Genomic DNA, 21,876 nt, shown 5'->3' with positions numbered 1-21,876 from the left:
CCATGTGCTGCCTCCTCCCCTGGTGGGCATCCCGCTCCCTGCCCTCCCTTCCGCGCCCCCCACCTCGGCCCCCCACAGTTATTTATCCCTCCTCCCCCTTCAGAATTGCACGGGTGTCCAACTACTGATGCTAAGCCTTAACATTTCGTATGGACCACCAACCACCTTTAATATAAAACTCAACTGAAAACACTGTACAATTTACCTCCTAGATACGGGTTTGCATTTACTCTAGCTCATAATTTGGGAATTACAGGTCTGCTGAGAGACACCTAAATCTTGTTAAAAAAGTAGCTTCAGGAGTTAGGAGCCTGAGTTTTGCTGAATTAATTAGCACTTCTTCTCAGGGCAAGGGCTAGTCTAGATACTCTATTAATATGTACACTATATATTGGTGCCTATATGACTTTACAGCTTGCAGCTCCTTAATTGCTGTCTCTAGTTGCTGTGCTTTGTAGAGAAATTAGCTCTTATGAAATCAACTCCAGGACCTCCACCATGGTATTGCATTATTGGTAGATAGGCACAGTATCACTTAGGTATTTCTGAGAAATTTATCCTTTAATACAATGATATTTCAGTTAACCAAAAATAAATAAGATGTGAAATTTCATGTAATTGAATTCAAGAAAGCATCATTATTGTATATGTACCTGCTCAAATCTTACTTAATTCAACTTCGGTAGGATTATCTAAGTGCTTTTCTGAATAGTAGTTATGCACATCATTAAGCCCTTCTCTTAATTACAGTCTTATGGTTTCCTCCTTGGAAAAAGAAGCAGAAGTGACCCCATTGTTCTCTTGGGGACGATGTAGTTTTGGGGATCATGAATGATGAAAACTGGAGGGCTTATTTCAGTGATGAATCAGGCCCAAATTAATACTTTGATGCATCTCCACCAAACTAGAACTTGAAAATAGGTATATCAAACAGTATTTTCAATCAGACCGCACAGAAATAAACCAATCTATAGTTCCATGAGGTAAGTATGTTAATTTCATTATATATACTGATTAAACGATTTAGAGATGTTTTCTGCTATTTTTAAGATGCAGCCAAGTTGATACTAAGTGGGATATAGAAAACAGCCCTTGTAATACAAGACTTAGAAACATTCCCTTCTGGGGCTTGGAAAAATTCTCTTTAAAAGAACAAAAAGCAAAATTCTCACTTTATCAGTATTCAAATGGCTTGGGAAAGTCTCTCTGTTGACACCGTGAAGGATAGTACTGGGTGAAGAAACACAGACAGATTGGTGACCTGTATAGTACTCATTATTGGTGATGTAGAATATGACTTAATCTCTTCTAGATAAGGGCCTTTAAAGATATTTGTAACAGTTAGCGTATCTGGAAAAAAAATAACCTTTTTTCCTTGGAATGCCAAGCAGTTATTTATTGCAAAAGAGTTCAATTTTAGAGTTGAGATTTCGAATTTGTGGAAGTAACAGTAGAGTTTATTCCTTAACCAAATAAAATCCTCATGCCTTAAATTATTATTGCTTGTACTGAAATGCTTTCAGTTACTTATATAACTGAATAACAAATACATTTGTACTTTTTACTTGCTTTCGAATTTGGAAATAAGGTAGGAATGAAATAAATCTGAACACTTAAGATATGTCAGTTTTCTCTCTGTCATTCCTAAGCATAACAGGATCCCTGAAAGGAGAGAACCTAAGAGAACTATGGCTCCATATACCAATTTGTAGAAAATGCTGTCAGCTGCTTCTATGGCTAAGGCATAAGTGCATTAAAAAAAGAGAGAAAGGAGTACAGGAGTGGAAATGTAATGTCTCTCTAATTCCTGCACAGAAGAAGTCCAACTATTGTAATATTTCAAGCTGATATATTTATATATATACACACACGTATAAATCTTGGTGTAGACCACGCTGGTTGGTTGGTTGGTTTTTTAAAGACTGAAGTAACAGCCTCAAATGCCTATGCTATTATATCAGTTTTTAACTTTTATATTGTTATAATATAGTTACGAGTGTGCAGACTGACTGCTATGAGACAACAAAAGGTAAGTATCTGCAGTGTGTAAGTTGTCCTGGGGTGAGTGCAATAGCTAATGCCATAAGGCATAAAGTATCTTGCACTTGCCATGGGCAGATGATTGCTTTTATAGTGATAAAATTTAGTGCTAAAAAGAGTAAATTGCTTATACTGATGCAGCTTTCCTGTGCAGACAAGGGCTCAAGCGTTAAGGTTCTGAGCCGTGTTGCTCATCAGCTAAACACAGGCCCTGATGTGCTTAAAATTTTACTCAGCAAGTCTTAACTGAGGTCTCTGCAATGCTTTGATGGGGGGGGAAATGCTGTAAATGCTAATCTAAAATCAGTTCTAATTGGACTGGGGGGGGGGGGGCACGGGACGGGACGGACCACTGCCTGTGTTTTGTAATTTCAGTGATTGATTCAGTTCAGAAAAACAAGAACAACAAAAAATATTTTTTAGGAAAGCATCTCTGGTTTTACTTGTATTGGTGAGCTTCTAATTGTTGAGCAGGATTTTTTACATGAAGTAAAGCAATTTAGGCTATCTATGCTCCATATTAAGGGAGCATTCAAATGAATGTGTTCAGTGTACAAGAAAAAGATGGTTACTTTGTTTCAAAAGGGTGAGTTAAACACTACATTATAGTCTAGTGGAGTATTTTTTTTATTCCACCCTACTCTTTGATAGATAAGGTAGATTTCTTATGTGTTATCTTTGTTCAAACTCATAAAACCAGGAGTAAATTACTCCAGTAACAGAATGGCCCTTGAGGCTAATACACTTCTAAAATTACTGATGTCAAACAAGATTTCAGAAGGTGCTGTATAGTTGTGAGATTTAGTGCCATAGGCAATAGTAGTGTTTTGTTTTCTATATTACAGGTCTGTAACAAACTGTCAGACACTGAGTGCCTCTGGAAGTGGAATTCAAAAGATGGATGACGTCTGTGTGTGCTGTGTTACTGCAGATACTGATCTGTGCAACACCTTATTGCTGGTTTACACACCTGATCCTATTAGGATTACAATTTGCCTTTATCAGTAGCTGGGAAATTGGTAATTAGCCAGGTTACAGTAATCCTTCCACGGACAGTATAAGCAGAAAGTATAATGACAGCCTGTTTCTAAATGAACAGTAACTTAGTGCTAGGGTAGCCTAAAATTTTGAAGAGTTTACGTAGATATGATCGTTAGTCAAACATTAACCCAGCAACCTAAAGCTGAAACAAAATTGAATTTCTGTAAAAGTTGTAAAGCTCACTGTCTTTCGGCCTTGAGAAGCTTTTTATATTAACCTCTGTGTTTAACAAACCTTTCAGCCTGTCATTGGGAAGGGAGAAGAGTAGCAATAGCACTTAACCCTGTCCTCTTTCAATAAAGATAACGTGCAGCATCAACCCATATCGCTCCCCCTCCCCTCCATTTTTATTATCTCTCCTTCCCCAAAGCTTTTACCTTCAGCTTTTACCTGAAGAATAAATAGTTTACCCCGGGAGCTGACCTGAAACATGTTAAAGCTGATGTCTGATTATCTCCTGGGTATTGTTTCTTAGCATGCATGGTTGAATGGTTTACGAAAATACAGCCAGTATTGGGATGTAACAATGAGAATGTGCTTATGAAAGAAGTGAGACTTTTCGGGCTACAGCATTAACTGTTGGCATGTGATGTTTAGTTTTACAGGTATCTCCAGCGACAAAATACCTGTCATGCTTTAAACACCAAATTACAGTAAAATGAAAGTTGATAGGCAAGGGAGTTATTGGAAGACGTAGCTTGGAATTTTGCTTGCTACTCTCACTGCAAGGGTTCAGTCCTTGCTGAAAGCCTCCGAATCGAGTTGCACTCTGCCTTCTCCTTATATTCAGGTAGCAAAAGTTTAAAAGTAGCCACAAGTAAGGTTTTCTTTTTTTTGTTAATAGTGGGTATTATCAAAGATTTTGATTATCAAAGAATCAAAAATTTTCTTTCAAATATGGACCTTTCCACAGTGATTTAAACCCGTGATGTCCTACCCAGAATCTCTGTCTGGGGATATGCTTGGAAGCTGCAATGATACGGGAGCAGCAGCTCTTCTCTAGAAGCTACCATTAACAAAACAACACCCGAGTGGATGTGCTTACTTCCACGTTTTTAATTTCTTCGGGGGGCAGGGAGAGGTGGTATGAGCTTGTGAATAGTGTAACAGCTAGTTGTCTTGAAGAACTCTCCACATGCAGACACTCAGTCCAGCTCAGTGACGAAGAACTGACAGGTCGCTATTGCTATTTTTTCCTGGAAACATGCTAAGAGAGACCTGCTAGGTCAGCTACATCAGTTTCTAGAGGCGTAGTTGAAAAGGGTTGTGAAAGATTTGGGGTTTTGTATATCCAGCTTTGAGTTTACTGAACCGTAGCGAAATCTCTGATCTAATAGTCATGCGGACTAACAGAAGTTCCCCCCTCCTTTAAGGAGGCCTCATGTCTGATGTTACAGAAAGCGAGACTTAATATGGGTGTATCAGGTATCGGTATGGGAGGTGACATTAGCAAAACAGAGGAGATCCAAACCAACTTTGTGAAACTTCTCCAGTACAATTTTTAGGATTAATTCATCATTCTACTCCTTCTTTCCCCATAGCCATTTTTCCATTTTCTGGATTTTTCCTTAACAAAAGAATTTAGAGAGTGGGTCTGCTTTCTCTCCAGCATATCTCTAGTGAAAAGTATTCCTGTTTTTCCTGTTAAAGAACACAGCACAAGCAGGAAGGTATCTAGGAAGCAATATTTCTTTCCTTGTAAAATAGGAAAATCCATGAGAGACATTAGAGTTCTATGATTATGGGCCGGTTATGTTGGTATGATGGTTGGATAAGGCAACTTTGCGCAGGCAGAAATGTCCAGGAAGATCAGCTCTTCAAAAACAATGTGCTGACAGATTTTCTTATTCTTAAGAAATATGTATGGATATGGTGTTTCCTGGCAGTTTCATAGACCTCAGAATGTCCAGTCCTCCCCCATTAAGTTTTTCTCTGTTTTCCTTCTTTGGGATTAAATCTTCTCATCTGTAAGGGGGACTGCAAAAACGTAGCAGCCTCCTAGTGCAGAAGAACTGCCGCAAATCGTAGTAGACACTTTGGAGGCAGCATGGTATGTTGTGGTAACTCCAAAGACTCACGTGAATACATTTGTGGCATCAGTTCTTACAGGACAATTTTCTCCGTATGATTTGCCATTTGTATGTTAAAGAAACCCTTTTTTATTTGAATGAACTCTGGCATTCCAGCTGATCAGGAAGGCTCTGTGTTATGTGATTAAAGGCTATATCAGAATAAACACAAAGACCTGGCTAAGATCAGAGGAGCAGTGAGAAGGGGAGGGACCCTCACCACTGAACTGGTTCTTCCCTTGGACTGTCAAAGGAGAAGATTTGACCGTTCTCCCTGGTGGGAAACCCTCCAAGGCAGCTGAAGGGCAGAAACTCTCTTCCTGAACTGCCACACAAACCTAGAAGGTTATTGCCCAAAGGGGCATAGAGCTTATTATGGGGTGCAGGGGGAGGCAAGTTTGGGGACTGTATAAAACTTAGTATGCAGTATTTTAAGGGGATTGTGGGAATGTGCAGAACTTACTATTGGATATTCAGGGGAAAGACCTAAGGCAGGAAAAGTGGAGGGAGAAAGGCAGCTTGGGGAGGAACAAGCATGGGAAAATAGAGGGAAAGGGGGATAAAAGATGCTGATGAAGAGTAAACAGGTGACCACTTAGTAAGTATGCTTGTCTTACTGCACCTGGTGCTTGTCCACCACAGTCTATCCTATATTCGTATTAAATCCAGTTTCTAGCCATCTTCCTTGTGAGTGTGCTCTCTATCCTGGGTGTGTGTGTTTGTGTTAATGCTAGTGATATTCAAACCAGACTAGCCAGAGAGTAGGGTAAGAGGTTTGAGTGCCAGTGCCTAGTGTGGGACCATGACTGCCAGGGGCTTGTGGGTCTTGGGGCCAGCAGTGGGGAGAACCGGCGTGTGTGTTGCACTCGCAGACATAAACTCCGACTAGCCGGAGAGGAAGAGGAGGAGGAGGATGGGGCTCCCCATGCTGTTTGTGTGAGGGCTGGGTGTTTTTATAGGGGTGCTGGTAAATGCACTGTTTTCCTGTCTGTGTTGGTGTGTGTAGCCAGCTGTGTGTGTACTGGGCGTACGAGCGCAGCCTCACTGCTGGGGGCCTGCAGACACGGGACTGCAGCAGCCTCGCATCCCTGAGGCTGGGACAGGAGCTGTCACCCCGGATCCTGAGGGCCCTCTGCATTTGGCTACTCTGACTCTTTTTATTGTTTTGCTAGTGTTTGTACCCGTTACAAATTTTACCTGAAACAGTTTTACATTTGTTGTTATGTCCTTGTTAAAGAAATTAAATAGCATCTGGTTTAATGCTGATCCAGAGAGAACCCCGCTAACAGAACCCCATCCCTCATTTATTGGGATTCCCCCAGTAACAGTTGCATCTTGAGAACTCTTATTTATTCAGCTTTTAATCCATCTAACATGTGCCTTTTTCTGTCATGCTGTTTTAATCAGTTTGTATTTGTTATGTTAAGCACTTCACAGAAATCTTTCACATCTTCAGCTGTTATCTTTATCAGCCATACTTGTAATCCCCTCCAACAATGAAACCAGGGACTTTTTTTAAAAAAAAACAAGACCTGTTTTGCCTGTTATTGTGGTGTTTGTTACTTTTTCTATTCTTGTCCTTTAATTTTTTATTTACTGAATCCTATATTTTGGCTTTCCATATTTCTTCAGGAGAGATTTTAGACTAACAAACCTCTCTGTCCCTGGAGCTCACTGCACAATCGTGGGCTAAAGAATTAATTGGTGGAACTGTGCACTATTAGGGATAGACAAGACAAGAAAGGCAAAGGAGCACCTGTGAGAACGTAGCCCTCAGAGGGGAAAGCCTTTGGGGTTAGAAAGTAGAATTCTGTGTGTGAGGTTGGAAACTTCCTTTTATTTCCTTGAAGGCAGAAGGAACCTCCAAAGACCTTTGTGCCTGTCCTGTCATTCTATGTGACAGATGAGATAATGGTTGAAGGTATTTTTTCATTTTTTCCTGTGTGTGTTATACGCTGCTATATGGCCATGGTCTGCTTGCCTTTTTGGTCAGGTGCAATTTGCTGAAGGGGAGGGGTGGTTTCTCTTTTGGGAGCACCTGGCCATGGTTGAAGCTGTCCCAGGGAAGAACAGGGCAGGAGCTTGTGCTTATAGAGTTTTCTTAGAATAGCGGGAAGCAGACACAATGCCAGGCCAGCGATGATGAAAAGAGGGGAGCTTTTTCTATTGACTCAGAGAGCAGCAAGGAGCTGTTCAAATCCTAGGCCATAGAAAGTTTTTGGTGTGAAAAGCAGTCTGGAGGGAAGGGACCTTGTTGCAAAAACACAGTTGGGCAGAAGAGATGTTTGTTTTCAGATGTCTGTTTTATCTGTCTCACCCAGAAGAATCTGGCTTTTCAAACAGAAGAGAGTTTGTTCAGGTTTATGCTCTAATAAAACATAGCTTCTTTAAAGCCCTTTTGGTATTTTTTTGGTGTGTTCACTTTAAAGAAAAGGTGCAGACAGGTCTGTCCCAAAGCTCTGGTGTGTTTGAAATCCAGTCATAACATAAAAGTTAAAAAATGTTTTAGCTGGTAAAAGATATTAGTCCAGCTTTAAAGAAATCTGGCTGACTGCATCAGGTCCCTTGAAAGAATTTGAAGGAAACTTTGCTTCTCGTTTGTGGGAGGCTGCCCATTGTGAGTATGTTTTTTTTAAAATCCATTTAGCACTTTTACAGGTTGTAGCACTGTTATCAGTATCTGTAGAAGCTATTGCTGGAGCTGCTGGAACTACTATGACATACCACATGAGGCCAAACATAAAATGAGGGATTTTAAAGAAAGATAATTAAAATGAACAATTCTGCTCTGTGCCAAGCTTGACTCTTCGAAGCCCGATTGGAGTACAGTCCCTTTAAAAACAAACAAAAAAAAACCCTCCTGAGTCGGAGCATACCTTGGCTAATTAGTTGCTATTGGATTTTTTGAGTGCCTCGGGCTTCTTTGGTGCTTCCTTGGTAGGTGCTGTCTTTGGGCTAGAGGCCAAACCTGCACCAATCTGCAGCTGGTGGTGAGAGCACAGCTGGAGCTCTGGAAGGGGCGGTGCTGCCTTTAGGGTGGTGCTCCAGGGGCTAGAGAAGCAACACAATGCCTTGAGAGCTAATTCCACCCCTACCCCCCAAAAAAGGGTTACCTTGGAATTGCACCTGCCTTGTCGTCAGGCAAGTGAGGGTGTTTACTAAAAAAAAAAAAAAAAAAAAACCCAAAACCCACCCACACAGGTTGGTTTACTGGCTTTGTGAGGTTTTTCTCTAATGATGTAGTTCTAATGATGCTTCTTTTTCATATCCTTCAGAAAGTTTTGTACAAACCCAGTCTTTCATTCACCTTCACTTCATTTCAAATAAACAAAATTCTAGACCCACTGTATCGAAGCCTGAAAAATTTGTGATATGTTATATTTACAGGATCTTAAACTGTGAGTAGACAAGTTCATCCAAACTTTGAGCTTTTCTTTTCCTTCTGTATATATCTTATATATATAAATATATATATATATGCATACCCTGCATATACCTTTCTGAATGGTATTTTTAATTCAGACAGATGTGTCCTCTGTAGTGTTCATTCCTTAAGTGTGCCTATAGTTTGCAAAAGAAAGACTCATAATTTTCTACATACCAGCCATCCAGCTGCAGGACAGTGCTGTTGTCTTTTCTTCTTTTGCATAAACTATCTCTGCTGCTCGGTAGACAGTGAAAAATGCAGTAAAGTACTTTTCAGTATACAGTTTTCCTTAGTATGGCTGTGTATATTCAAAGAATCATCTTGTTCTAGAAACTGATTCCAAAACGGATTGCGGGGGGGGGGGGGGGTCTGTTATGTCTCATATGCTGTTGGGTGTCAGAGCCTCACTTTACATCTTCCTCTTGGAAACCCTGAATTCTTTCTTCTGTCAAAGGCCACCTCTCTTGAAGTAGCGATGATTCCAGTTCCTTTGCATGTTACGTTACATGAAGGAGACTTTGGAAGGATCCACATCTTCCCCTAATTTTAGTTAATTGAAATTGTTTGCTTTGGATAACTGCCTGCTCTCTGCTCTAGAAAACTTCGCCTGAATTTATCTTTTTCAGTCCAGGAGAGATGCTGCTAGACGGCTTTGTGTTTTAAAAGTCTCTCTGGGTCCTGGAGTCATGAATCTTTGCTTGATATGTTTCCCTGACACAGTCCATAACCGCCTCCCTCACTTTATTTCCTTTTCTTCACCTATAACCTTTATATTTTTCTTTGCAAAACTTTTCAAGTTAAATGTGCACCAGAAGATGTTTTTATTTTTAGTAATTGAAGTATGGTATACTCCAGCATGTGGATAATCTGCCATTTCTTACTTTGCTTTCTGTTTTTTATGTAAAGGTAATGATTGGTTCAGAAGTTGAATCTGAAACATTAAACAGATCTCTCAGAATTTGTCCATATGCTGCTGTTTTCTCTCGTAGTCTGTGAACTTAGTGTGTATGGACTTTCTACACATTACTTGTTTTCTGCCAATAAACTTAAAAAGGAGGAGAGAGGTAATATTAGTTATAAAAGAAACAGCCTTTAAAATGTTAATACATTGAAAATCTAGAGGGTTCATGAAGGAAACAGAACAAAGACTGTAAGGCGAATAGTGAAATTCATTAAATATTGAATTTCTTTAAATATTGAAAAGGATAGAAAAAACAAACACCAGTCATCAAGAAGGCAGTTCTTTTAGAGATTACTGGCTATTGGAAAAGTGATTGCACAAATACACGATTCAGAAATCTGTGATTTCACGTTTGTATTTGATCAAAACATTTTTCCAACAAAATAATGGAAGATGTGTCTCTGCATATTAGATGAGGAAGAATTTGAGGAAATTGAATTTGGTGAAAGAATTGTAAGGCTTTTAGGGTTCTTAGCTGTTAGGCTAAACCTAAGCTAAAGTTATGGGTAGAAGTGGATTGGTCTTTTTGAACAATGTGCAGGATTAGGAATTAAATAGTTTAACCTGGGTTATTTAAGAGTTCTTGTAGTTGGAAATTTGGAAGGTAAACATTTCAAAGGTTAGGATGATTCATGGTTTTATTTTAGGATTGTAATTAATAATGATTTAAATTATAACATAAAACTTAAGATGAATAAGCAATGCTAAAAAGAGGGCTTACGACTCACCTGAGAGACTTATGTTCTACAAGTTAATTAACAGAGTTGGTGGATGTTAGTTGAAGCAATGTGAGGAAGAGCCTCAACTGTTGCACTCTGGCCCTTCTCATCTTGCCAATTCAAAGCAAGTGCAAGCTGTGCGGATTTTTATTTGTGTTGATATACTGCATGGCCTCTCGAAATGATGTATCTGAGCAGAAGTAATATCCAACCTGACTTTATTCAGATTGCTCTGAATTAGTTAATTTGTCTCATTTTGTGATGTAGAAGGATGAGTAATTTAGGTGTCAAAAAATACCTTGGATCGTATGTTCTAATTTTGCTCTCAAGTTTTGGTTAAAGAAAGGTATTTTCTGAGAAACAGGCACTGTAAGTGGTAGATCAAACTGCACCGAATATTGCTGTCCTATTTCTGGGGCCTGTGCCGTTGCCAAGGCCGTGTTTATCTTAGAATGGTCTGCTCTCCTCTAACACCTCTCTTGACTAGAAACACGGCAGTGAAGAAAGCTGTGTTTTAGAACAGTGTTTGTTTTTCGGAACGTTGTATTTTGTAGGATTTGCAAGGTTCAAACTTGAAGCCAGGCAGCATCTGCCATGTAGCTGAATTCCTAATCAGACTGAAGCATGCAGTAAAAATCTGAATATATAAGAACTACTAATGATAAGACCTATTTTTGATTTTTACTCTACTACTAAAAAGCTTTTCAATATTTGTGTATATTGACTTTCTGTTTCAGTAAAACATCTGTAACTAGACCCAATGCTTGCCCCAAAAGGTTCACAATGGCCTCTATTAATTTTTCTTGTACTGTCTTGTTTTGCCAGGTGATAAATGTTGCTCGCTTTGATTCTGTGATAGGAATGCAGACGTTTGATACTTTGTGAAGGTCATCACCAGTTAAATTGTCTGTGCCCATCAATTGAAGGTACTCATGATGGTACCACATAGTTCATTTTTAAAGTGCCTCATAAAGTACTTCACATGAAAAAAATACCTCTTTTCCTTCTTAACTTGGTCCAGCTGTGATTCTTTCTATTCCTCATTGTCTTGTGCAGTCTTCTTGAACGTTGTCTGTTTGGGTGTGACTCTCTTGAAAAGATTATGTCCATTTGCAAGTGGTTAGATATCACTAACGAAAATTTTGATCCGTTCTTTTCATGTTTTCCTTCACTTTATGCAGTTGTAGAATGTGAGGGTTGAAATACTGAAATATTTCCTCTGCTTTCCTCTTTTACATCTTTAAACCAGTGACTACAGCTATGCCATCTTCATGTATGATTCTCTTTTGCTTCAGGACCCAGCCCAAAATTCTCAGGTTTCTCGTAATCGTATGTAAGAGTGGCTTCCGAGGTATCTTGTTGCCTTTTCTTTTTCACTGCACTTTTTTGTTCCTGGTTCTTCAGGTACTGTTAGTCATGATTTGAGAGGTTTCTCAAAGTATGTCAGCTCCATAATTTTCAACTGTTACAAGAAAATGTATTTTTCCTTTTCCTGTAAAATTAGTAAATAATAGAAAAAAAAACCCTGAAGACAGAAACTCTTCTGTTTACTAGCTTTGGGAATTAGAGCTTGAGGCTTTTTGTTGTTAAATTCAGAGCTTCTGCTTTCTGCAGTACTTCCAAGTGGGTCAGTACACATTTTTCATTTATGAAATATAGTAAATAAAATAACATATCTATTGACTTTTCCTTGTTTGAAAGTGGGACCCATTATGCTTGAGCTTTGCAATTCATCTGCATATGCGCAGCAATTCCAGTATCTGGGGCAGTCACATACTTAGTCTTGGGCACTCACAGAAGTCACATGCTCACATCGCCAGATATCTTGCAACTGGAGCGCGGCTAGAAATGATGCAGTGATAGTTTACAACTAGGAAATAGCAGCCTCATAGTGATAGCAGTAGCACTGGCTGGCATTTAGGGAATGCTGTTCTGTTAGTAAAAACAAACCCTTTGTATCTGACTAGTAAGATATCACAGTATATCTGATAATCAGATCATACCTTTCAGCCTGATCAAGATATGTTTCTGCACCTGAAAGATATTTTATTAATAAAGTAATACATATAATATCTGTTCTTAAAATCAGAACGTTTGCTTTGCTTCATTTAGCACATTTTTCAAATATCGAGAGCCAAAATCATCACATTCTGATGACTAAATAGATTAAAACTCCAGTACTTTTTAACTTACATTTATTATCATATCAATGAAATTTCAGTTCCTGGATGGGTTATGTCTCTTGTCATTGCCTGGAAGGAAAACTAATCATTTGTCCTCAGTCATGTATAGGACTTTGAAAAATCAACAAAGTAACTTTTTTGCTCACCAGTCACATTTTCTTCATGCATGAAAAATGATATTGCATTCAATTTCATTGCATTTGACATTCCAGGTATAAAAAGTGTCTCTCAACAAGGTGATGTGACATGGTGAAAACTTGCAGAAGTGACTGGAAAATATCTCTTGTGCCATTTCCATCATTTCTGTAGGACAGTCTATTGCTTTTCCAGTTACCAGTTTTCTCTCTCTCTCTTTTTTTTTTTTTTTTTTTAAACCAACTGGTTTTCTTTGCTGTTCTTGTATCACTCCATCTTTTGGGCATCTCTTTGTGTACAGAATCCTAAATAAAAGCTGTCATATTATTTATTACTGAAATGGTGGAATAAATATTACAGAATTTTCGTTTCCCTCTCTACTTGCCCCACAGAAAATTACTGTTGATGCTAATGAGAATCACAGGGAAGTTCAATGGCTAGTTTACTCTGGAACATTTCTAGTCTATATTACCTTTTTCAAGTATTGCATCTTCTTAGGATTAGTATTTTAATGAGCTGAATATTTGCTGAATTACTGCTCAAGCATTTTGGCAATGAGGAGGGATAGAATCAGTGGTAAAACCAACAGTGATTGTAAAATTCCCCCCTTTTGTTGGTATAAACCTTCTGGATGAAATGATGAAATATGAGTGACTAAGCAAGTTTGTGACTGTTAATACACATGGATTAAAGAAGCCTAAGTTGAATTTAGTGGATGCCAAGCACCATCAGCTACTTGAGGTTTTGTTCTGAGTTTGATTTCAGTGTGTACTTTTGAACTATGGAATTGTCTGTAGTACCTAAACGTACGACTAAGCACTGAACCTTGAAAAATCCTATTTAAACTTTTGGACTGAGGAAACTACAATCATCCATGTGTTTAACATGAAACTATATCTAGGGAAATCATTCATTTTAAAAGGAATGTATCTATAGTAATATACACATTTACTATCTTTTCCTATGAGTACTGATTTGATTATAATTTTATGGGTTTTCTATTGGAATCTGACTATAGTTCATGTTTCCTAACAGATAACTGTTCCCTAGTAGATACAACAGTGACTACATGTGTTTATTTTTTGGAGTATTTTTGTCTGGTGCCCAAATATGTGATAAAACCTTTCTGTAGAACTGAACAACTAACTTGTTAATGCTCTGCAGTAAGCAAACTATGCCATGCATTTTTTTCCCTTGGCTGAGAACTCCGTTTTGTTTTTGCAGTCAAAATAAAGTGTTTATTTGTGTATTGAATTTATCTACGTGCTTTAGATTTATATAACCATCTGGCATAGTAGCATTTTAGCAATCAGTTTAACAGATGACAATAGTAGCAGTTGATAGAGAAAATTTCTACATGACTTGACATTGAAGATGAGTTGAGTAGATTTGAAAAACATTGTAAGAAAGGTTTTAATGTGCTCAGTTTGCTTTTTTGTACCCTTTACACATGTGGTATGGGTTTAAGTAAAATCTATGTAATAGTGTCTGTCTAAAGGTTATGCCTTTTCATTTTAGTACATATTAAGTCTTTTTCTTGTAGGGAGATCCATAGTTAGACTAGGCGTAGAAACTAAGGCCCAAATTCAAATGTTTTGTGTTTCGTTATTTTGGCCTTGATTTTACTGGCTTTCCTCCTGCTTACCCTTGATTTTAATGTGTGTTATTTTTCACCTTTAAAAGTTGATGTTTATAGAACAGAGATCATAGGTATGGAAAAACAGATATTGTCAAACCAAGCTGATTGCATTCCTTCATGAGATGGCAGCTTTTCAAGGATAAGGGCTAATAAGGGCTTCCGTGAAATGTATAATCCTGGTTTTCTTTCCCTTAACCTTTGTCAAACTGCAACATGCTGGTGGCTTCTCTCTGAACTTTAGATTTGCCCATGTGCTGGTAGGTGTGAGCACGTTAGACAGAGCACGCTCTACCTCGAGTAACACGCACAATTTCCGAGACGGGTAGTGTTAAAGGCGCATCTATGTTCAGTTTTTCCGTTGGCTAGCTCAAAATGGCTGTATATTAAATGGGCTGATTATAGATAGTTTAACGCATGGGTGTTTGGGGATTTCCTTGCGATGCCCTTAAGCCATGCCCTGTGCCTGCTGTGAGGAGGCTGCATGCCGAGCAGAGGGCTTCACTGCTGCCCGCTCTGAAACCGGGCGCTCAGAAAGTTGGCTGTTGCTGTACCCATCTTTCAGATGCCTATTTTTTTCAGGAAATTCGACTTGAAATGCTTTCTGGGAGTATGTTTAGGCTAGAATTGAAGTTACTGTGTTTGATACAAAAAGCTACTACATATTACTTAGTCAGCTCTGTGTTGAGAAGGTCGGGCTAGCTGACTGGATGTTCTCCTAGTTTTAACCCTGTTAAAAGTTTTTTTTTCTTGGTGTCACGTGCTGCTCCAGGTGCACTGGAACAAAAGGCAGACTTCAGCTTCTGAACGTGTTCGTCAGTGAGGCCTCCACAAGGAGGGGAATTAAATGCTCCCCAAAGACCCGTCTGACGTAGGCCAGCTGTAACAGCGCTGTTACGCCATTTGTGCCTTGCTTCCTGAGATTGAGCCGTGAGTTTAGTCAAACAATTAAGAGGATGCGTTTGCGTCACTGTCTCCTGCGTCTTGCCTCACCAGCTAGGAAGAGCTTGCCAGATCATTCGTAGCTGAAAACGAAAATAGCGCATCTGAATAATGTGCTGCAACTTAATTTTGTTCTCATTAAAGATTTCCGTTCCTTACAAAAGGGAGTCACGCTATTTGTTTAAATGGAGGCCATAAGATTTATTTTGGTTAGCGAAGCTCTTTTGTACTTTTTCACTTTGAACAAGGGAATCGCAGGCACATTTTCAAAATAGGCTGACTATACTCCTTTTCTATCCACCGATAGTTGTTCACACTGTTCAGTTGTGCGGTATAAATATAGACTGTGTTATTCAGGACATCACAAGTGAAATGGTTCTTAAAAGTATATTTCTAGGATTCTTAACAGCACTGAATATAAAATTGGTTGGCTTATTATGAATATGCTTGCATGAAATGTTAAGGTGAGGAAGAGAAGAAGGTATCCTTTTCTCCCTGGCATTCTGTGTGTTAGGATATAAACAAGCTTGGCACTTTATTTTAATGAAGTCATAAATGCTATAAACATCGTTTTGATAAGTAAGCACTTATAAATATTTCAAAAGTTTTGCATTTAAAATATCTATAAACAAATTGAACAGCAGTGTGTGTCCTAAGGGATGGAAGGAATATTAGTTTTTTTCATGATTTAAGCAAACATCCATGTGGCTACACTTAAAATGTACTTGCTTCCCCTTTGTACCCAAGTATATTTTCTTTGGTTTTATTTTAAACTCTTTATTATGTTATAACGATAGGCAAATGTGTTATTTAAAACAAACAAACAAACAGGACTAACTGTTGTTCCAGCTGTGTGCCTATTCGTATTTTACCTTTCAGCATGCTAGTTAAATATTGAGCAACAGGAGCTAAAATTCCAACTCATGTGCATTTTATACTTTAATAAGCCCAAGGCCACAAATAATTCAGGAATCATCATACTGAAGAAACTACTGGGAAGGCTGAAAGCTACTAACCTGGTTGCTCTCCCCTCCATGCATGAAAATAAGTGCGGCAGTCTTCTTGATTACATCTTTGCAGAAGTTAATTTTGTGCTAGTGGAAGTGCTGAAGATGGAAAAGCACTCAGTAGAAAAGCACTTGGAAGAATATATCTTTCTTTCTGATAAATTAAAATAAACAAACAAAAGCTTTCCTTATGAGCGTATGTAAAGCCAGTACAGGGAGCCCCAGAAATGCAAATGAATTTTAAATGTAGAATGGTCTGTGTTACATATGCTGTATGAGGTTTTTGACCATGTTAGCTGGAGAAGCTTGTACAGTGACTTCTGCTTATGTTACTAATGCATAAGGGTTTGTCCCAATGTTATAGTATTTAGCAGTCTATAATTTTAGTATACAGTAATGGCTTTTAAGTAGTAAAATGTTCAGATTACTTTGTATCACACTTCATTTCAGTCTTTGTCAACTTTAGAAACTCGGTTATTTTGTCTAGAAAGAAAATTAATGAGGCATTATGCTTGATAAATAAAGTAACTGGAAAACTATATTACTGAATAATTAAATCTATTTAAGATAGAGGTGCAGTCTGGACTGAAGTTCTCTAAACACCACCTACATTCTGTTTTAAGAAATGGCTTAGGAGTTTGCATCTCATTGAAATTCAAAGGGATCATTACCCATCTAATTAAAGAAAAAGTTGTTTCCTGATATCTGAGAAATGTGTGCTTTATTTTTATAAAAGCACTTAGCTATGCACGTATCCCAAAGTGCATCTATACCATATTCATTTTTAGACTTTTATAAAAAATATGTTTTAAAATAGCCCATGTATTTTGTTGATTTGTCCTCTTTCCAAAGTAGTCATCCTGTTGTATTTTACTTCCTTCTATGATATCATAGTATATATATTAGTGGAATTCTTTACTCTGGGTTTAGGATTCTACTTCAACACAGAAATATGATTGTCTTGAAAATAATCTGTATTATTCTAATCAAATGACTATTCAGCCCTTCAAACTCTGTAGTTGTACATCTTTTCTCTAAGTTGATTTATTTCAACAGTACACTTCAATGAAACACATTGTAGGCACTGAACTTACTGAATACAAATTACTGTTACATTATTGGAAGAAAAATTAAGTGATTTTTTTTAAATGAAACTTTAATTACAAATCACCATATTAAGTAGGAGAAAATAAAATAATGAAGAAATTGAAACAATGACTTTATTTTGCAGGATCTTTCATGTTAGTGAATACATCTGGGAGATTTGCTGGACAGAAAGCTCACCTGCTGCTGCCTCATCTAAAAGAAAATGATACACATTGTATTGATTTCCACTATTATGTTTCAAGCAAGAGTGGATCTAGCCCTGGCACTTTGAACGTATATGTGAAAGTCAATGATGGCCCTATTGGTAACCCAGTCTGGAACACATCTACCACTGGTACTTGGAACAGAGCAGAACTGGCAATCAGCACCTTCTGGCCTAATTTCTATCAGGTATGTTTTACTTTTTATGAAATTTTGTTTCTCGTGATAGGCACCTGGTTCTTAATCATTATTTTGGCTTTAAATCAAAACAGAATGTTCGGTATGTTATGCTGATCTTTGTCTTAATTATATTCTTTCAGATGATGCCAAATGTCTGTTTTTGTATATAATAAATATATATAAGTCTGTATTTATATGTATGCATATATTTATCAAAGTGTGTGATATATTTGTATACAGACACACACATGCTTTAAATGTGGATGAAATAATAATGTTGAAACAATTTAGAAATTTTACTATTGATTTCAGTCAATTCCCTCTGTTTTTCTGTGATGAATTCACTCATACATTCAGTTCATTAGAGACACTTGAATTGAATGCAGTAGATTTTGCTGCAGTCAAGTGTTCAAGTTTGATTTAGATCAGCAATACTTGTTGCTTTAGAACCAGCAGAGTCCTTTGTTTGAATCCTCAGTCTGAGTCCTCAGTTTGAATGTAGTATTCATTTGTTCTGTCCAATACTAATCATAAATATAAGAGTAGCTATCATAGGAATGTTCCTCTGATTACATCCTAAAGATTTAGTGAGAATTTCATCTGACAGTTCCTTAGGATGCTGTTTTTCTGTAGGAAGGTTTACAGGTCATACAGTCATTCAGTGCTGTACAGTAGTTCAATGAATTTTTTCCTTCTTCCCATGAAAATATAGGCTATGTCTGCATGAGCAAGTAATTGGCTACAATAGAAGCAGACCAGTAGATCAAAGCTGTTGCTGAGGTTTCTCTCATCATCTTTATTTGTAGTTTGGAAAGTTGGTTTGGACTGAATTCGGTTTCCGTTGCTGAACATCGTCACTACGCATATGGTTTGAAGCTTTCTGAAGGAAAGCTACCCCAAAATAGGGATTCTTTGACTGCAGACCTCCCTAGGAAGTCCAGTGTTGTTCTTTCACAGTACTCTGTGTCCATCTCATGCAGAGGGTGACAGCATACATACATACATATGCACAGCAGTCAGTTCATACATTGGTGCCCTGACCACCAGTGTCACACATGGCAGAGCTTTGTTTCTGTTCCTGCTTATGCTGTTAGGGTGACCATGGTGTTTGTTGTCCACTCTGTGTTCTCATTATGAGTTTAGCAATGTCTGCTGCAAGGTTGCGGATACAGGGGATTGTAGGAGAGTTCTTTCTGTGGCTGCAGCAGCTGATAGGTGAGGACGTCTCCAGTGAATTGGAGCCCTTCATTTTGAACCCTTTTTTCTCTAAGGAAAAGAACTAACTGAATAACTTTCTGGAGTCCTTCCCACTGTGATTGCTTTGCAGCAATCACACACAATTGACAGAAAAGTCCTGGTCCAACAGATGAGCCCAGAGTGGTGGGTCTATCTTGTCCTTGGAATATGGGATAACCAGCAGTGGGTGCAAAATTTAGAGATCCAAGAGTGTGCTATCGAGTTGCTCTGCTATGAGCTGGCACCACAACTTTGTCATTCTTGTACAAAAGTTCAGAATCCCTGAACAATGTGTTGTGTACCATTGTTTAAGAGAGTGACTGCTCACAAGCATGATAACCCATGATTCCTACTTGTCAGTGGCTAACCAGTTTCAGGTAAGCAGTTGCACTGTAGAGGAGGTGATGACAGATCTCTGAGATCATCCTCCAGTTCCTCTTGCCTCCAACAGTGCGTTCCTGGGTTGTGTCCTGTATTGACAGGATCCACATTCACATCCAGTGCCTTGCCCAAGGTGGCTAAGAATTGCCACAGCTAATTGTCATGGAGGTGTTGCTGAGGATCCAGTTCATGGACATCTCAGCAGGCTTCACTAAGAGGACTCGTGATACATGAATGGCTCCATGGCTCAGTGGGGATACCCCTTTTCAAGATGGGCAGGCTTATTAGCAGAGTTCAGGTGCTCCTCAGCAATGTGGGAGAAGCTGCATATCATCTGCATCTCCAGGGCATGAGGCCATATCCTCATCACAGAGTCCTTGCCTGGTTTAGCCATACCTTTACCTCTCACAGAGTGAAAGTGCAATTTGTATTTGGTCACCTTACTGCAAGATTGTGGGCTGCACGTGACAGACTTGATGCCAACATTGAGAATGCCCTCCAGTGATGCCAGAGAGCCTTTCTATCTTGACTGGAATAGCAAGGACCAGGTAGGTCCTTCAGCAGCTGTGTACACAACCCTCTGCCTTCTCTGCAAGTGGTCTGGACACCCTGAATTATACTCATGTCGGGAACATGGTCTACTCCTTACCTAGTCCAGGCTGAAGTGTGCCTATTTGTTTAAAACACAAAGGTATTATCAGCTGTGGGAGCAGTCCGGCATAGACATGCTCTTTTCCCCATGTACCAGCAAGCAAAAAGCAACACATCCACCCACCCTCAGTCAGTCAGCGAGGGGAGTGATGGTGGTGCAGTCCTGATCCTCTTGCCATGCACATCTCTCATAGATATCCTGCATGGCTCTGGGCAACTACTTCAGGTTCATGGGACTGGAGGTTTGCAGAAACACATCATCTGTAGTACAAAACCACTGTATTCCCAGTTCTCATGGGCAGCCTGCAAGCAGAGGATCAGTCATGCATCATGTGTTTGCCATGGAGGTATAAGGAGAGAAGATGATGCTCTGTCACATTTATCAATAGGCAGAATGCTGCATCCCTGATATGCTGTATTATTGTCTGGAGTGTGAGATGGAGATGTAAGCAAACTTTTGTATCAGCAGGAATTCCAGGTAGTTGATTATGAGGGAAGGGGTACTGCCATGGCAATCTGCACAGATCTCGTGTGCTAGCTTAAACTGGGTGGCCAACAAAACGGATTGACAGCAAGAACTGATTTAGATGCCTCTGCTGCACTACAAGGCCTTACCATGTTTCAGAGATGCTTGAGACAGAGGTTCTCAGTTTAGGAGCTACCAGTTTAGGTTCTTCTGAAAGGAGTCTGGATTGTATGCAACAGAGCTGCTCTGTGAACCAAATCAGCGCTCAGTAAATAAAGACAATCAAGATATATGCTACAAAGCCTCACTATAGCTCTGAACCGAAATAGTTCAACCAAAATAAATTAATATTTTGATAAAAATAGAGGCAAGCTCAAACAGTTTTAAATGTGTTATCAATATTAATAATGTGTCAAATTTCTGACAGCATGATGCCTCTAACTGATGTCTGAGGAATATGGATATTTGCCCATGGAAGTAGAAGGATAACCTTCCTATTTCACTTCTCACTAGAGAGCTGAAATGTGGGCTGTTCACCCATATTTGCAGATGCAGATGCTTGGATGTGGTGCTGCAATTTATCAAATTACCGTGCATCAATTGATATGTAATAGGCACCTGTGTCTTTCTGTAACGGACACCATGTACTCTCTCTTAGCCCTCACAAATACAGATATTTTGACGTAATCTATCCCTCTTTCACTAAGGACTACAGTAATTCATTTTCCTTGCATTTGCTGCATACAATCTTAGATTATATCTGAGTAGGTACTGCAATTTAGCTGATGTGCCAGAATGTCTTATGCTCTAGTAATATGCTTGGGTATCCAAGGAATCAGTGTAGAATAGTGTAGCTTCACTGATTTAAATGTAAATAAGCTAATTTATTCTTGAGGAAGCTTCGTCTCCATATGGACACCTTATAGTCGATCGTCTCCATTTTGGTGGCCTCTGTTCTCTCAGAAATTTCTAACACAATTTCCTCACTTGCCTGGTCACATTTGCAATTTCTTTGCTGCAGAAGCTAGAGAGTTGGGAGAAGGGCAGGAAGAGAAGAAGGAGACAGGGTATATGTAGATCTTGCAAGACAATGTGTCCAAGTTAGATGAGAGCTCAGATGGTTGAATGTGTGGATGGGAGAAAGCAGAGGACCCATCTGACACCTCCTGTGCTTTTGATTTGAAAACTACTAGATCTTTTAGCAGAAATCCATGTGTTTCTCACATAATCTCCGAATCTACAAGACTTTCCCGCAGGGATTATCTGGGGCCTCCTGATCTTACTGAACAAAATCAGGAAGATTCTGCTGAGAAGATTGCTTAAGGAATGGTAACAGCCTTTTTAATGTTTCATATATGAAGGTTGGTTGGCAGTTACTGATGAATAATCTTCAGGAAAATACTCCACGTTAGTAGGTGAAGGGACCAAAGAATGGAACTGTGCGATTTGTTTTGCTTTGTTTTAAATTGCATATCTCTGTAGGCATCTGCAAAC

General features: G+C 38.9%; 1 protein-coding gene across 16 annotated transcripts in view; it reads left to right on the top strand.

Annotated features, from left to right (window-relative positions):
* PTPRM (protein tyrosine phosphatase receptor type M) overlaps positions 1-21,876 on the top strand; it is a 482,698-nt gene that overhangs the window by 141,408 nt on the left and 319,414 nt on the right. For all 16 annotated transcript variants that reach the window (XM_064507225.1, XM_064507224.1, XM_064507229.1 and 13 more), the window contains exon 3: positions 17,392-17,657. In XM_064507225.1, the coding sequence (XP_064363295.1) occupies positions 17,392-17,657 (266 nt within the window). The remainder of the gene's footprint in view (positions 1-17,391; positions 17,658-21,876) is intronic.

The sequence above is a fragment of the Dromaius novaehollandiae genome, chromosome 2, assembly GCF_036370855.1.
Source record: "Dromaius novaehollandiae isolate bDroNov1 chromosome 2, bDroNov1.hap1, whole genome shotgun sequence".
In the NCBI taxonomy this organism is placed as follows: domain Eukaryota; kingdom Metazoa; phylum Chordata; class Aves; order Casuariiformes; family Dromaiidae; genus Dromaius; species Dromaius novaehollandiae.
Note: the sequence above shows the minus strand (reverse complement) of the source record. Positions and strands in the feature narration are given on the sequence as shown.